This window comes from Nerophis ophidion, linkage group LG23, assembly GCF_033978795.1.
Source record: "Nerophis ophidion isolate RoL-2023_Sa linkage group LG23, RoL_Noph_v1.0, whole genome shotgun sequence".
Taxonomy (NCBI): Eukaryota; Metazoa; Chordata; class Actinopteri; order Syngnathiformes; family Syngnathidae; genus Nerophis; species Nerophis ophidion.
This window is the reverse complement of record NC_084633.1, coordinates 37,097,270-37,115,519: the sequence shown is the minus strand read 5'-3', so window position 1 is coordinate 37,115,519 and position 18,250 is coordinate 37,097,270. Positions and strand designations below refer to the sequence as shown.

General features: G+C 38.3%; 1 protein-coding gene across 2 annotated transcripts in view; it reads left to right on the top strand.

The window, feature by feature from the left end:
- Positions 1 to 4,435: 4,435 nt before the first annotated feature.
- Positions 4,436 to 18,250, top strand: part of LOC133541166 (myosin-10-like) — a 251,556-nt gene continuing 237,741 nt past the window's right edge. For both annotated transcript variants that reach the window (XM_061884291.1, XM_061884290.1), the window contains exons 1-2: positions 4,436 to 4,555; positions 9,841 to 10,218. In XM_061884291.1, coding sequence (XP_061740275.1) covers positions 9,874 to 10,218 — 345 coding nt within the window. In that variant the 5' untranslated portion in view covers positions 4,436 to 4,555; positions 9,841 to 9,873. The remainder of the gene's footprint in view (positions 4,556 to 9,840; positions 10,219 to 18,250) is intronic.

Sequence of the window (18,250 nt, the reverse complement as noted above, 5' to 3'; positions counted from 1 at the left end):
GCAGGAGTGAAAAGAGGTTTTAAAATAATTAGCGCATGCTTACTTTTACCGCATCCCTTTGGTAAGCGCCAGAGTGAGAAGAGGTTTTAAAATTATTAGCGCATGCTTACTTTTACCGCATGCCTTTGGTAAGCGCCGGAGTGAAAAGAGGTTTTAAATTAATTAGCGCATGCTTACTTTTACCGCATGCCTTTGGTAAGCGCCGGAGTGAAAAGAGGTTTTAAATTAATTAGCGCATGCTTACTTTTACCGCATGCCTTTGGTAAGTGCCGGAGTGAGAAGAGGTTTTAAAATAATTAGCGCATGCTTACTTTTACTGCGTGCCTTTGGTAAGTGCCGGAGTGAGAAGAGGTTTTAAATAAATTAGCGCATGCTTACTTTTACCGCATGCCTTTGGTAAGCGCCGCAGTGAGAAGAGGTTTTAAATTAATTAGCGCATGCTTACTTTTACTGCATGCCTTTGGTAAGCGCAGGAGTGAGAAGAGGTTTTAAAATAATTTGCGCATGCTTACTTTTACTGCATGCCTTTGGTAAGTGCCGGAGTGAGAAGAGGTTTTAAATAAATTAGCGCATGCTTACCTTTACCGCATGCCTTTGGTAAGCGCAGGAGTGAAAAGAGGTTTTAAATTAATTAGCGCATGCTTACTTTTACCGCATGCCTTTGGTAAGCGCAGGAGTGAAAAGAGGTTTTAAATTAATTAGCGTATGCTTACTTTTACCGCATGCCTTTGGTAAGCGCAGGAGTGAAAAGAGGTTTTAAATTAATTAGCGCATGCTTACTTTTACCGCATGCCTTTGGTAAGCGCAGGAGTGACAAGAGGTTTTACAATAATTAGTGCATGCTTACTTTTACCGCATGCCTTTGGTAAGCGCAGGAGTGAAAAGAGGTTTTAAATTAATTAGCGCATGCTTACTTTTACCGCATGCCTTTGGTAAGTGCCGGAGTGAGAAGAGGTTTTAAAATAATTAGCGCATGCTTACTTTTACTGCATGCCTTTGGTAAGTGCCGGAGTGAGAAGAGGTTTTAAATTAATTAGCGCATGCTTACTTTTACTGCATGCCTTTGGTAAGCGCAGGAGTGAGAAGAGGTTTTAAAATAATTAGCGCATGCTTACTTTTACTGCATGCCTTTGGTAAGTGCCGGAGTGAGAAGAGGTTTTAAATAAATTAGCGCATGCTTACTTTTACCGCATGCCTTTGGTAAGCGCAGGAGTGAAAAGAGGTTTTAAATTAATTAGCGCATGCTTACTTTTACCGCATGCCTATGGTAAGCGCAGGAGTGAAAAGAGGTTTTAAAATAATTAGCGCATGCTTACTTTTACCGCATGCCTTTGGTAAGCCCAGGAGTGAAAAGAGGTTTTAAAATAATTAGCGCATGCTTACTTTTACCGCATGCCTTTGGTAAGCGCAGGAGTGAAAAGAGGTTTTAAATTAATTAGCGCATGCTTACTTTTACTGCATGCCTTTGGTAAGTGCCGGAGTGAGAAGAGGTTTTAAAATAATTAGCGCATGCTTACTTTTACCGCATGCCTTTGGTAAGCGCAGGGGTGAAAAGAGGTTTTAAATTAATTAGCGCATGCTTACTTTTACCGCATGCCTTTGGTAAGCGCAGGAGTGAAAAGAGGTTTTAAAATAATTAGCGCATGCTTACTTTTACCGCATGCCTTTGGTAAGCGCAGGAGTGAAAAGAGGTTTTAGATTAATTAGCGCATGCTTACTTTTACCGCATGCCTTTGGTAAGCGCAGGGGTGAGAAGAGGTTTTAAAATGATTAGCGCATGCTTACTTTTACCGCATGCCTTTGGTAAGCGCAGGAGTGAAAAGATGTTTTAAAATAATTAGCGCATGCTTACTTTTACCGCATGCCTTTGGTAAGCGCAGGAGTGAAAAGATGTTTTAAAATAATTAGCGCATGCTTACTTTTACCGCATGCCTTTGGTAAGTGCCGGAGTGAGAAGAGGTTTTAAAATAATTAGCGCATGCTTACTTTTACCGCATGCCTTTGGTAAGTGCCGGAGTGAGAAGAGGTTTTAAAATAATTAGCGCATGCTTACTTTTACCGCATGCCTTTGGTAAGTGCCGGAGTGAGAAGAGGTTTTAAAATAATTAGCGCATGCTTACTTTTACCGCATGCCTTTGGTAAGCGCCGGAGTGAAAAGAGGTTTTAAATTAATTAGCGCATGCTTACTTTTACCGCATGCCTTTGGTAAGTGCCGGAGTGAGAAGAGGTTTTGAATTAATTAGCGCATGCTTACTTTTACCGCATGCCTTTGGTAAGTGCCGGAGTGAGAAGAGGTTTTGAATTAATTAGCGCATGCTTACTTTTACCGCATGCCTTTGGTAAGCGCAGGAGTGAAAAGAGGTTTTAAAATAATTAGCGCATGCTTACTTTTACCGCATGCCTTTGGTAAGCCCAGTAGTGAAAAGAGGTTTTAAAATAATTAGCGCATGCTTACTTTTACCGCATGCCTTTGGTAAGTGCCGGAGTGAGAAGAGGTTTTAAAATAATTAGCGCATGCTTGCTTTTACCGCGTGCCTTTGGTAAGCGCAGGAGTCAAAAGAGGTTTTGAATTAATTAGCGCATGCTTACTTTTACCGCATGCCTTTGGTAAGCGCAGGGGTGAAAAGATGTTTTAAATTAATTAGCGCATGCTTACTTTTACCGCATGCCTTTGGTAAGCGCAGGAGTGAAAAGAGGTTTTAAATTAATTAGCGCATGCTTACTTTTACCGCATGCCTTTGGTAAGCGCAGGAGTGAAAAGAGGTTTTAGATTAATTAGCGCATGCTTACTTTTACCGCATGCCTTTGGTAAGCGCAGGGGTGAGAAGAGGTTTTAAAATGATTAGCGCATGCTTACTTTTACCGCATGCCTTTGGTAAGCGCAGGAGTGAAAAGATGTTTTAAAATAATTAGCGCATGCTTACTTTTACCGCATGCCTTTGGTAAGCGCAGGAGTGAAAAGATGTTTTAAAATAATTAGCGCATGCTTACTTTTACCGCATGCCTTTGGTAAGTGCCGGAGTGAGAAGAGGTTTTAAAATAATTAGCGCATGCTTACTTTTACCGCATGCCTTTGGTAAGTGCCGGAGTGAGAAGAGGTTTTAAAATAATTAGCGCATGCTTACTTTTACCGCATGCCTTTGGTAAGTGCCGGAGTGAGAAGAGGTTTTAAAATAATTAGCGCATGCTTACTTTTACCGCATGCCTTTGGTAAGCGCCGGAGTGAAAAGAGGTTTTAAATTAATTAGCGCATGCTTACTTTTACCGCATGCCTTTGGTAAGTGCCGGAGTGAGAAGAGGTTTTGAATTAATTAGCGCATGCTTACTTTTACCGCATGCCTTTGGTAAGCGCAGGGGTGAAAAGATGTTTTAAATTAATTAGCGCATGCTTACTTTTACCGCATGCCTTTGGTAAGCGCAGGAGTGAAAAGAGGTTTTAAAATAATTAGCGCATGCTTACTTTTACCGCATGCCTTTGGTAAGCGCAGGAGTGAAAAGAGGTTTTAAATTAATTGGCGCATGCTTACTTTTACCGCATGCCTTTGGTAAGCGCCGGAGTGAGAAGAGGTTTTAAAATAATTAGCGCATGCTTACTTTTACCGCATGCCTTTGGTAAGCGCAGGAGTGAAAAGAGGTTTTAAAATAATTAGCGCATGCTTACTTTTACCGCATGCCTTTGGTAAGCGCCGCAGTGAGAAGAGGTTTTAAATTAATTAGCGCATGCTTACTTTTACTGCATGCCTTTGGTAAGCGCAGAAGTGAAAATAGGTTTTAAATTAATTGGCGCATGCTTACTTTTACCGCATGCCTTTGGTAAGCGCAGGGGTGAAAAGAGGTTTTGAATTAATTAGCGCATGCTTACTTTTACCGCATGCCTTTGGTAAGCGCAGGAGTGAAGTGAAGTGAATTATATTTATATAGCGCTTTTTCTCTAGTGACTCAAACCGCTTTACATAGTGAAACCCAATATCTAAGTTACATTTTAAAGCAGTGTGGGTGGCACCGGGAGCAGGTGGGTAAAGTCTCCTGCCTAAGGACACAACGGCAGTGACTAGGTTGGCAGAAGCGGGAATTGAACCTGCAACCCTCAAGTTGCTGGCACGGCCGCTCTACCAACCGAGCTAAACCGCCCCCGAGTGAGAAGAGGTTTTAAATCAATTAGCGCCCCGGCGGCAATTCAAGGAAATACGGTACACTTACACCTGCTCTACACAACTATGTGACAAATTGGGATTAAATTCTATCACATGTGCAACTTCTACACACACACACACACACACACACACACACACACACACATCAATTTCCTCTGGGACTTGTTGGAGTTGGACTGGCGTGGAAATGTCCACATGTTGTCTCCCCCCACACCACACTCTCACTAATGCTCATTTCTTGTCTCACTGTCAGTCTGTGTTTGGGGTGTCCACGGGAGGCGGGGCCTACGTGGGGGCGGGGCCTGAGTGTGAAGGCGGCCGCGCGCACACGTGCACGTGGAGCAGGAGCTTGCACAGGCGCGCGCGGAGCCGAGAACGACTTGAGTGGACTGACTACACAGGTGAGTGATTTCTTTACACGCACCAGGTTTTTGTTGACTAACTTCTCTGCACTTCAACTAACTAACTGGCTAACTAACTAACTAACTCTTCAGCCAGCCACCCGCTAAACACCTCGCTAGTCTTTCAAAGCAGCCGTGGCAAATGTTGATGTTGTTTCACTGCGTGCGTGGACCACTTTGTCACCCACTGTCTCTTTTGTCCGCTATAGTCCGTATCATCACCACATTTGACGCAAACATGAGATATCACCACCGCATTTGACGCAAACATGAGATATCACCACCGCATTTGACGCAAACGCGAGTTATAATCACCACATATGATACAAACATGAGATATCACCACATTTGACACAAACAGTAGATATCATCACCACATTTAACACAAAACATGAGATATAGTCACCACATATGATACAAACATGAGATATCATCACCACATTTAACACAAAACATGAGATATAGTCACCACATACGATACAAACATGAGATATCATCACCACATTTGACACAAACATGATATCACCACATTTGACGCAAACGCGAGTTATAATCACCACATATGATACAAACATGAGATATCATTACCGCATTTGACACAAACAGATATCATCACCACATTTGACACAAAAGATGAGATATAGTCACCACATATGATACAAACACGAGATATCATCACCACATTTGACACAAACATGATATCACCACATTTGACGCAAACGCGAGTTATAATCACATGTGATACAAACATGAGATATCATTACCGCATTTGACACAAACATTAGATATCATCACCACATTTGACACAAACATGAGATATCATTACCGCATTTGACACAAACATTAGATATCATCACCACATTTGACACAAAAGATGAGTTATAATCACCACATACAATACAAACATGAGATATCATCACCACATTTGACGCAAACGCGAGTTATAATCACCACAGATGATACAAACATGAGATATCATCACCACATTTGACACAAACATAAGATATCATCACCACATTTGACGCAAATGCGAGTTATAATCACCACATTTGATACAAACGAGGTATAATTACCACATTTGACGCAAACGCGAGTTATAATCACCACATATGATACAAACATGAGATATCATCACCACATTTGACGCAAACGCGAGTTATAATCACCACATATGATACAAACATGAGATATCACCGCATTTGACACAAACACGAGATATAATCACCACACATGATACAAACATGAGATATCATCACCACATTTGACACAAACATGAGATATCATCACCACATTTGACACAAACATGAGATATCATCACCACATTTGACGCAAACGCGAGTTATAATCACCACATATGATACAAACATGAGATATCATCACCACATTTGACACAAACATAAGATATCATCACCACATTTGACGCAAACGCGAGTTATAATCACCACATACGATACAAACATGAGATATAGTCACCGCATTTGACACAAACACGAGATATAATCACCACATTTGACGCAAACGCGAGTTATAATCACCACATTTGACACAAACATGAGATATAGTCACCACATTTGACACAAACATGAGATATCATCACCACATTTGACACAAACGTAAGATATCATCACCACATTTGACACAAACACGAGATATAATCACCACATTTGACACAAACATGAGATATAGTCACCACATTTGACACAAACATGAGATATCATCACCACATTTGACACAAACGTAAGATATCATCACCACATTTGACACAAACATGAGGTATAGTCACCACATTTGACACAAACATGAGATATCATCACCACATTTGACACAAACATGAGATATCGTCACCACATTTGACACAAACACGAGATATAATCACCACATTTGACACAAACATGAGATATCATCACCACATTTGACACAAACATGAGGTATAGTCACCACATTTGACACAAACATGAGATATCATCACCACATTTGACACAAACATGAGATATAATCACCACATTTGACACAAACACGAGATATCGTCACCACATTTGACACAAACACGAGATATAATCACCACATTTGACACAAACATGAGATATCATCACCACATTTGACGCAAACGCGAGTTATAATCACCACATACGATACAAACATGAGATATAGTCACCGCATTTGACACAAACACGAGATATAATCACCACATTTGACGCAAACGCGAGTTATAATCACCACATATGATACAAACATGAGATATCACCGCATTTGACACAAACACGAGATATAATCACCACATTTGACACAAACATGAGATATAGTCACCACACATGATACAAACATGAGATATCATCACCACATTTGACACAAACATGAGATATCATCACCACATTTGACACAAACATGAGATATCATCACCACATTTGACGCAAACGCGAGTTATAATCACCACATATGATACAAACATGAGATATCATCACCACATTTGACACAAACATAAGATATCATCACCACATTTGACGCAAACGCGAGTTATAATCACCACATTTGACACAAACATGAGATATAGTCACCACACATGATACAAACATGAGATATCATCACCACATTTGACACAAACACGAGATATAATCACCACATTTGACACAAACATGAGATATAGTCACCACACATGACACAAACATGAGATATCATCACCACATTTGACACAAACATGAGATATCATCACCACATTTGACACAAACATGAGATATCATCACCACATTTGACGCAAACGCGAGTTATAATCACCACATATGATACAAACATGAGATATCATCACCACATTTGACACAAACATAAGATATCATTACCACATTTGACGCAAATGCGAGTTATAATCACCACATTTGATACAAACGAGGTATAATTACCACATTTGACGCAAACGCGAGTTATAATCACCACATATGATACAAACATGAGATATCATCACCACATTTGACGCAAACGCGAGTTATAATCACCACATATAATACAAACATGAGATATCACCGCATTTGACACAAACACGAGATATAATCACCACATTTGACACAAACATGAGATATAGTCACCACATTTGACACAAACGTAAGATATCATCACCACATTTGACGCAAACGCGAGTTATAATTACCACATATGATACAAACATGAGATATAATCACCACATTTGACACAAACGTAAGATATCATCACCACATTTGACGCAAACGCGAGTTATAATTACCACATTTGACACAAACATGAGATATCATCACCACATTTGACACAAACATGAGATATCATCACCACATTTGACACAAACATGAGATATCATCACCACATTTGACACAAACATGAGATATAATCACCACATTTGACACAAACATGAGATATCATCACCACATTTGACACAAACATGAGATATCATCACCACATTTGACGCAAACGCGAGTTATAATCACCACATATGATACAAACATGAGATATCATCACCACATTTGACACAAACATAAGATATCATCACCACATTTGACGCAAATGCGAGTTATAATCACCACATTTGATACAAACGAGGTATAATTACCACATTTGACGCAAACGCGAGTTATAATCACCACATATGATACAAACATGAGATATCATCACCACATTTGACGCAAACGCGAGTTATAATCACCACATATGATACAAACATGAGATATCACCGCATTTGACACAAACACGAGATATAATCACCACATTTGACACAAACATGAGATATAATCACCACATTTGACACAAACATGAGATATAGTCACCACACATGATACAAACATGAGATATCATCACCACATTTGACACAAACATGAGATATCATCACCACATTTGACACAAACATGAGATATAATCATCACATTTGACACAAAAATGAGATATAATCATCGCATATGATACACAAATGAGCTGATGTTGAGGTGGCGGTGCACAGATGTGCAATACTGACTGTCAGGCAGCGTCACGTCACCTCCAAACACCGCACTAAGATATAGTCTGATGTCACCACTTTGAAATGAGTGGACTTTTTTACCTTCTTTCTCATTTCTTAAGTAATACAATTATAAAGTGGACTCCTATTTATGTCCATTTTTTCTCATTTTTAAATAATATAATAATAAAGTGGACTTATATTTATGTCCATTATTGGTCATTTTTAAATAATATATTTTTGAATTGGACTCATTTATGTCCTTTTTTTGTCATTTTTAAATATAATTATAATGTGGACTCATTTATGTCCATTTTTAAATATAATTACAAAGTGGACTTGTATTTATGTCCAATTTTTTATTTTTTTTATATTGTAAAGTGGACTCATGTCCATTTTTGGTCATTTTTAAATATATATGTATATGTATATATGTATAAAAAATATGTATTAAGAATGAGTGCACGCCAAGATAATATTAAAAAGAGATATAAAAATGATGATATAAAAAAAAAATTACAAAAAAGGATATCAAAATAAGCCAACACCATATGATTAAAAAAAAAAGACCAAAAAGGGACATAAAATGAGTCCACTGCATCATATTGTTAAAGAAAAACCCATCAAAAAGTGGCATAAAGATAAGTTTAGGCCATGATGATATTTTTATTTATATATATATATATATATATATATATATATATATATATATATATATATATATATATATATGTGCGCAGTGGACTAATATTTTATCTCCCTTTTTGGTATTTTTAGATATAATCATGGAATGGACTCATCTTATTTCCCTTTTTGGTATTTAAAACAAATATTATCATGGCCAAAACTTATTTTCATGCCACTTTTTGATAACATTTTTTTTTAACAATATCATGCAGTGGACTCATTTTATGTCCCTTTTTGGTCATTAAAAAAAAAAACTAATATGGTGTTGGCCTACTTTGATGTCCTTTTTTGTAATTTTTTTTTATATTATCATTTTTATCTTTTTTTGGTATTCTTTTTAATATTGGCATGCACTCATTTTTATGTCTCTTTTTTCTATTTAAAAAAAAAAATCATAGTTTTGACTTGTTTTTATGTCTCTTTTATGTCACGTTTTTTATAACATCATCATGGCCTAAACTCATTCTTATGTCCCTCTTTTGCTATTTTTAAACTAAAATGTAGTGAAGTAATATTAACGTCTCTATTTCTCAATATTATTGAACATCATGTTAATATGATCGGGGCCCCACTACTTGAAGATACGCCTGAGTGTTGGTGCGTAGTAAAAGGAATACCAGAGTAAAGGCGTCGTTGTGTCCTCCAGGTGGCCATATTGCTCTCCCAGACCCAAGACAAGATGCCTCATCGAAGCGGTCAGGAGGACCCGGAGCGCTACCTGTTTGTGGACCGCGCCGTGGTCTACAACCCGGCCACGCAGGCCGACTGGACGGCCAAGAAGCTGGTGTGGGTCCCCTCGGAGCGCCACGGCTTCGAGGGGGCCGGCGTGTGCGAGGAGCGCGGCGAGGAGGTCCTGGTGGAGCTGGCGGAGAACGGCCGGAAGGTGTCGGTGGGCAAGGACGACATCCAGAAGATGAACCCGCCCAAGTTCAGCAAGGTGGAGGACATGGCCGAGCTCACCTGCCTGAACCAGGCTTCCGTGCTGCACAACCTGAAGGACCGCTACTACTCCGGACTTATTTACGTGAGTCCGCTTTTCTTACAACACTGCCGCCTCGACAACACCACCACATGTCACTTTTTAGTACGGAGACGTAACAACTAGAAAGTGTGTGAACACTCCCGCCTTCTTTGCATCCTTTCAATGAAAATCTTGCATAAATATCTTTCATTTCAATGAGAATTCTCTGGGAATTTTGGGAAAACTGACAATTTAAAAAAAATCATTCAAATTCATCGTTCTAGATAACATGTATGGTTTGTCTTGGAATTTTTGGAATCGGTCGAAAAATGTTGAGGTAGTAACAGTTTGAATTGAAATGGGTGTTTCAGAAATCCTGAAATTTTCCTGGAAATTTGTACTGGGGAAAAACAAATAGGAACATTAGTCGTCCCTACTAAGAGGAATGTTTTCAAGGTGGAATGGCCAGAAACGGTTGAAAAATGTTGATGTATTAACAGTTTGAATTGAAATGAGTATTTCGGAATTCCTGGAAATTTCCTGGAAATGTGTACGGGGGAAAAGAAAGTAGGAGCATTAGTCGTCCCTACTAAGAGGAATGTTTTGAAGGTAGAATGGCCAAGAACGGTTGAAAAATGTTGAGGTAGTAACAGTTTGAATTGAAATGGGTATTTCGGAATTCCTGGACATTTTTAGGGGGGGGGGAAGTAGGAGCATTTGTCGTCTCTACTAAGAGGAATGTTTTCAAGGTGGAATGGCCAAGAACGGTTGAAAAATGTTGAGTTATTAACTGTTTGAATTGAAATGGGTATTTCGGAATTCCTGGAAATTTCCTGGAAATTTGTACGGGGGAAAAGAAAGTAGGAGCATTTGTCGTTCCTACTAAGAGGAATGTTTTGAAGGTGGAATGGCCAAAAACGGTTGAAAAATGTTGAGTTATTAACTGTTTGAATTGAAATGGGTATTTTGGAATTTTCCTGGAAATTTTTAGGGGGGGGAAAAAGTAGGAGCATTTGTCATCTCTACTAAGAGGAATGTTTTCAAGGTGGAATGGCCAAGAACCGTTAAAAATGTTGTGGTAGTAACAGTTTGAATTGAAATGGGTATTTTGGAATTTTCCTGGAAATTTTTAGGGGGGAAAAAAGTAGGAGCATTTGTCGTCCCTACTAAGAGGAATTTTTTCAAGGTGGAATGGCCAAGAACCGTTAAAAATGTTGAGGTAGTAACAGTTTGAATTGAAATGGGTATTTCGGAATTCCTGGAAATTTCCTGGAAATATGTACGGGGGAAAAGAAAGTAGGAGCATTTGTCGTCCCTACTAAGAGGAATGTTTTGAAGCTGGAATGGCCAAAAACGGTTGAAAAATGTTGAGGTATTAACAGTTTGAATTGAAATGGGTATTTCAGAATTCCTGGAAATTTGTAAGGGAATAACAACAGGAGCATTTGTTTTCCATAGCAAGAGGAATATTTTGAAGGTGGAATGGCCAGAAACGGTTGAAAAATGTTGATGTATTAACAGTTTGAATTGAAATGAGTATTTCGGAATTCCTGGAAATTTCCTGGAAATGTGTACGGGGGAAAAGAAAGTAGGAGCATTAGTCGTCCCTACTAAGAGGAATGTTTTGAAGGTGGAATGGCCAAGAACGGTTGAAAAATGTTGAGGTAGTAACAGTTTGAATTGAAATGGGTATTTCGGAATTCCTGGACATTTTTAGGGGGGGGGGAAGTAGGAGCATTTGTCGTCTCTACTAAGAGGAATGTTTTCAAGGTGGAATGGCCAAGAACGGTTGAAAAATGTTGAGTTATTAACTGTTTGAATTGAAATGGGTATTTCGGAATTCCTGGAAATTTCCTGGAAATTTGTACGGGGGAAAAGAAAGTAGGAGCATTTGTCGTTCCTACTAAGAGGAATGTTTTGAAGGTGGAATGGCCAAAAACGGTTGAAAAATGTTGAGTTATTAACTGTTTGAATTGAAATGGGTATTTTGGAATTTTCCTGGAAATTTTTAGGGGGGGGAAAAAGTAGGAGCATTTGTCATCTCTACTAAGAGGAATGTTTTCAAGGTGGAATGGCCAAGAACCGTTAAAAATGTTGTGGTAGTAACAGTTTGAATTGAAATGGGTATTTTGGAATTTTCCTGGAAATTTTTAGGGGGGAAAAAAGTAGGAGCATTTGTCGTCCCTACTAAGAGGAATTTTTTCAAGGTGGAATGGCCAAGAACCGTTAAAAATGTTGAGGTAGTAACAGTTTGAATTGAAATGGGTATTTCGGAATTCCTGGAAATTTCCTGGAAATATGTACGGGGGAAAAGAAAGTAGGAGCATTTGTCGTCCCTACTAAGAGGAATGTTTTGAAGCTGGAATGGCCAAAAACGGTTGAAAAATGTTGAGGTATTAACAGTTTGAATTGAAATGGGTATTTCAGAATTCCTGGAAATTTGTAAGGGAATAACAACAGGAGCATTTGTTTTCCATAGCAAGAGGAATATTTTGAAGGTGGAATGGCCAGAAACGGTTGAAAAATGTTGATGTATTAACAGTTTGAATTGAAATGAGTATTTCGGAATTCCTGGAAATTTCCTGGAAATGTGTACGGGGGAAAAGAAAGTAGGAGCATTAGTCGTCCCTACTAAGAGGAATGTTTTGAAGGTGGAATGGCCAAGAACGGTTGAAAAATGTTGAGGTAGTAACAGTTTGAATTGAAATGGATATTTTGGAATTTTCCTGGAAATTTTTAGGGGGGGAAAAAAGTAGGAGCATTTGTCGTCCCTACTAAGAGGAATTTTTTCAAGGTGGAATGGCCAAGAACCGTTAAAAATGTTGAGGTAGTAACAGTTTGAATTGAAATGGGTATTTTGGAATTCCTGGAAATGTCCTGGAAATATGTACGGGGGAAAAGAAAGTAGGAGCATTTGTCGTCCCTACTAAGAGGAATGTTTTGAAGGTGGAATGGCCAAAAACTGTTGAAAAATGTTGAGGTATTAACAGTTTGAATTGAAATGGGTATTTCAGAATTCCTGGAAATTTGTAAGGGAATAACAACAGGAGCATTTGTTTTCCATAGCAAGAGGAATATTTTGAAGGTGGGATGGCCAGAAACGGTTGAAAAATGTTGATGTATTAACAGTTTGAATTGAAATGAGTATTTCGGAATTCCTGGAAATTTCCTGGAAATGTGTACGGGGGAAAAGAAAGTAGGAGCATTAGTCGTCCCTACTAAGAGGAATGTTTTGAAGGTGGAATGGCCAAGAACGGTTGAAAAATGTTGAGGTAGTAACAGTTTGAATTGAAATGGGTATTTTGGAATTTTCCTGGAAATTTTTAGGGGGGGAATAAAGTAGGAGCATTTGTCGTCTCTACTAAGAGGAATGTTTTCAAGGTGGAATGGCCAAGAACCGTTAAAAATGTTGAGGTAGTAACAGTTTGAATTGAAATGGGTATTTCGGAATTCCTGGAAATTTCTGGAAATTTCCTGGAAATATGTACGGGGGAAAAGAAAGTAGGAGCATTTGTCGTCCCTACTAAGAGGAATGTTTTGAAGGTGGAATGGCCAAAACGGTTGAAAAATGTTGAGGTATTAACAGTTTGAATTGAAATGGGTATTTTGGAATTTTCCTGGAAATTTTTAGGGGGGGAAAAAAGTAGGAGCATTTGTCGTCCCTACTAAGAGGAATTTTTTCAAGGTGGAATGGCCAAGAACCGTTAAAAATGTTGAGGTAGTAACAGTTTGAATTGAAATGGGTATTTCGGAATTCCTGGAAATTTCCTGGAAATATGTACGGGGGAAAAGAAAGTAGGAGCATTTGTCGTCCCTACTAAGAGGAATGTTTTGAAGGTGGAATGGCCAGAAACGTTTAAAAAATCTTGACGTATTAACAGTTTGAATTGAAATGGGTATTTCAGAATTACTGGAAATTTGTGAGGGAATAACAACAGGAGCATTTGTTTTCCATAGCAAGAGGAATATTTTGAAGGTGGAATGGCCAGAAACGGTTGAAAAATGTTGATGTATTAACAGTTTGAATTGAAATGAGTATTTCGGAATTCCTGGAAATTTCCTGGAAATGTGTACGGGGGAAAAGAAAGTAGGAGCATTAGTCGTCCCTACTAAGAGGAATGTTTTGAAGGTGGAATGGCCAAGAACGGTTGAAAAATGTTGAGGTAGTAACAGTTTGAATTGAAATGGGTATTTTGGAATTTTCCTGGAAATTTTTAGGGGGGGGGAAGTAGGAGCATTTGTCGTCTCTACTAAGAGGAATGTTTTCAAGGTGGAATGGCCAAGAACCGTTAAAAATGTTGAGGTAGTAACAGTTTGAATTGAAATGGGTATTTCGGAATTCCTGGAAATTTCCTGGAAATGTGTACAGGGGAAAAGAAAGTAGGAGCATTTGTCGTCCCTACTAAGAGGAATGTTTTGAAGGTGGAATGGCCAAGAACGGTTAAAAATGTTGAGGTAGTAACAGTTTGAATTGAAATGGGTATTTTGGAATTTTCCTGGAAATTTTTAGGGGGGGGGGAAAGTAGGAGCATTTGTCGTCTCTACTAAGAGGAATGTTTTGAAGGTGGAATGGCCAAGAACCGTTAAAAATGTTTAGGTAGTAACAGTTTGAATTGAAATGAGTATTTCGGAATTCCTGGAAATTTCCTGGAAATGTGTACGGGGGAAAAGAAAGTAGGAGCATTTGTCGTCCCTACTAAGAGGAATGTTTTCAAGGTGGAATGGCCAAGAACCGTTGAAAAATGTTGAGGTAGTAACAGTTTGGGTTGAAATGGGTATTTTGGAATTCCTAGAATTTTCCTGGAATTTTTTACAGGAAAAAAAAATAAGAGCATTTTTCGTTCCTTCGAAGAGGAATGTTTTGAAGGTGGAATGGCCAAGAACCGTTAAAAAATGTTGAGGTAGTAACAGTTGGAATTGACATGGGTATTTCGGAATCCTGGAATTTTCCTGGAAATTTGTGTGAGGGAAAAAAATAATAGGCGCATTTGTCGTCCCTACTAAGAGGAATGTTTTGAAGGTGGAATGGCCAAGAACGGTTGAAAAGTGTTGACGTAGTAACATTTTGAATTGAAATGGGTATTTCAGAATTCCTGGAAATGTCCTGGAAATTTGTACGGGGGAAAAGAAAATAGGAGCATTTTTTGTCCCTACTAAGAGGAATGTTTTGAAGCTGGAATGGCCAAGAACGGTTAAAAAATGTTGAGGTAGTAACAGTTTGAATTGAAATGGGTATTTCGGCATTCCTGGAAATTTGTACTGGGAAAACAAAATAAGAGCATTTGTCGTCCCTACTGAGAGGAATGTTTTGAAGGTGGAATGGCCAGAAATGGTTGAAAAATGTTGACGCAGTAACAGTTTGAATTGAAATGAGTATTTCGGAATTCCTGGAATTTTTCTGGAATTTGTACAGTGGGAAAAAGTTGGAGCATTTTTTGTCCCTACTAACAGGAATGTTTTGAAGCTGGAATGGCCAAGAACGGTTGAAAAATGTTGACGTAGTAACAGTTTGAATTGAAATGGGTATTTCGGAATTCCTGGAATTTCCTGGAAACTTATACGGGAATAACAATAGAAGCATTTGTTTTCCATAGCAAGAGGAATATTTTGAAGCTGGAATGGCCAGAAACGGTTGAACAATGTTGATGTATTTGAATTGAAATAGGTGTTTCGGAATTCCTGGAATTTTCCTGGAAATTTGTACAGTGGAAAAAAATAGGAGCATTTGTCGTCCCTACTAAGAGGAATGTTTTGAAGGTGGAATGGCCAAGAACCGTTGAAAAATGTTGACATAGTAACAGTTTGAATTGAAATGGGTATTTCAGAATTCCTGGAATTTTCCTGGAAATTTGTACGGGGGGGGGGGCGGATGTAAGAGCATTTCTTTTCCCTACAAAGAGGAATGTTTTGAAGGTGGAATGGCCAAAAACAGTTAAAAGATGTTGACGTAGTAACAGTTTGAATTGAAATGGGTATTTCGGAAATCTTGGAATTTCCTGGAAATTTAAACGGGAATAACAATCGGAGCATTTTTTTTCAATAGTACGAGGAATATTTTTAAGCTGGAATGGCCAGAAGCGGTTGACAAATGTTAACATATTAGCAGTTTGAATTGAAATGGGTATTTTGGAATTTTCCTGGAAATTTCCTGGAAATTTGTGTGAGGGGAAAAAAAATAATAAAAAAATTAGTCGTCCCTACTAAGAGGAATGTTTTGAAACTGGAATGGCCAAGAACGGTTAAAAAATGTTGACGTGATAACAGTTTGAATTGAAATGGGTATTCCGGCATTCCTGGAAATTTGTACTGGGAAAACAAAATATGAGCATTAGTCGTCCCTACTAAGAGGAATGTTTTGAAGCTGGAATGGCCAGAAACGGCTGAAAAATGTTGATGTAGTTACAGTTTGAATTGAAATGGGTGTTTCGGAATTCCTAGAAATTTCCTGGAAGTTTAAAGGGGAAAAAATAGGCGCAATTTTCCTCCCTACTAAGAAGAATGTTTTGAAGGTGGAATGGCCAAGAACGGTTAAAAAATGTTGAGGTAGTAACAGTTTGAATTGAAATGGGTATTTCGGAATCCTGGAATTTTCCTGGAATTTTGTGTGAGGGGAAAAATATAATAAGAGCATTAGTCGTCTCTACTAAAAGGAATGTTTTGATGGTGGAATGGCCAGCAACTGTAAAAAATGTTGAGTTTGATTTGAAATGGGTATTTCAGCATTCCTGGAATTTCCTGAAAATTATTCCAGAATTACAATAGGAACATTTGTTTTCCATAGCAAGAGGAATATTTTGAAGGTGGAATGGCCAGAAACGGTTGAAAAATGTTGACGTAGTAACAGTTTGAATTGAAATGGGTATTTCGGAATCCTGGAATTTTCCTTGAATTTTTTACTGGAAAAAAAAATAAGAGCATTTTTCGTCCCTTCTAAGAGGAATGTTTTGAAGGTGGAATGGCCAAGAACGGTTGAAAAATGTTGACATAGAACCAGTTTGAATTGAAATGGTTATTTTAGAATTCCTGGAATTTTCCTGGTAATTTAAACGGGAGTGGGGGGGGGCAAAATAGGAGCAATTTTCGTCCCTACTAAGAGGAATGTTTTGAAGGTGGAATGGCCAAGAACGGTTGAAAAATGTTGAGGTAGTAACAGTTTGAATTGAAATGGGTTTTTCGGAATTCCTGGAATTTTCCTGGAAATTCGTGTGAGGGGAGACAATTAATAAGAGCATTAGTCGTCCCTACTAAGAGGAAGGTTTTGAAGCTGGAATGGCCAAAAACGGTTAACAAATGTTGAGGTAGTAACAGTTTGAATTGAAATAGGTATTTCGGAATTCCTGGAATTTCCTGGAAATTTATACAGGAATAACAATAGGAGCATTTGTTTTCCATAGCCAGAGGAATATTTTGAAGGTGGAATGGCCAGAAACTGTTAAAAAATGTTGACGTTGTAACATATTGAATTGAAATGGGTATTTCGGAATTCCTGGAATTTTCCTGGAAATTTGTACAATGGAAAAAAGTAGGATTATTTGTCGTCCCTACTAAGAGGAATGTTTTGAAGGTGGAATGGCCAAGAACGGTTGAAAACTGTATTAACAGTTTGAATTGAAATGGGTATTTCGGAATTCTGGAATTTTCCTGGAAATTTGTGTGAGGGAAAAAAATAATAAGAGCAATTTTCGGCCCTACTAAGAGGAATGTTTTGAAGGTGGAATGGCCAAAAACGGTTGGAAAATGTTGATGTATTAACAGTTTGAATTGAAATGGGTATTTCGGAATTCTGGAATTTTCCTGGAAATTTTCCTGGAAATGTGTGTGAGGGGAAACAATAAGAGCATTAGTCATCCCTACTAAGAGGAATGTTTTGAAGGTGGAATGGAACAAGAACAGTTGAAAAGTGTCACTGTAATAATAATTTGAATTGAAATGGGTATTTTGGAATTTTCCTGGTAATTTGTACGTGGAAAAAAATAAGAGCATTAGTCGTCTCTACTAAGAGGAATGTTTTGAAGGTGGAATGGCCAGGAGCAGTTGAAAAATGTTGAGGTAGTAACAGTTTGAATTGAAATGGGTATTTCAGAATTCCTGGAAT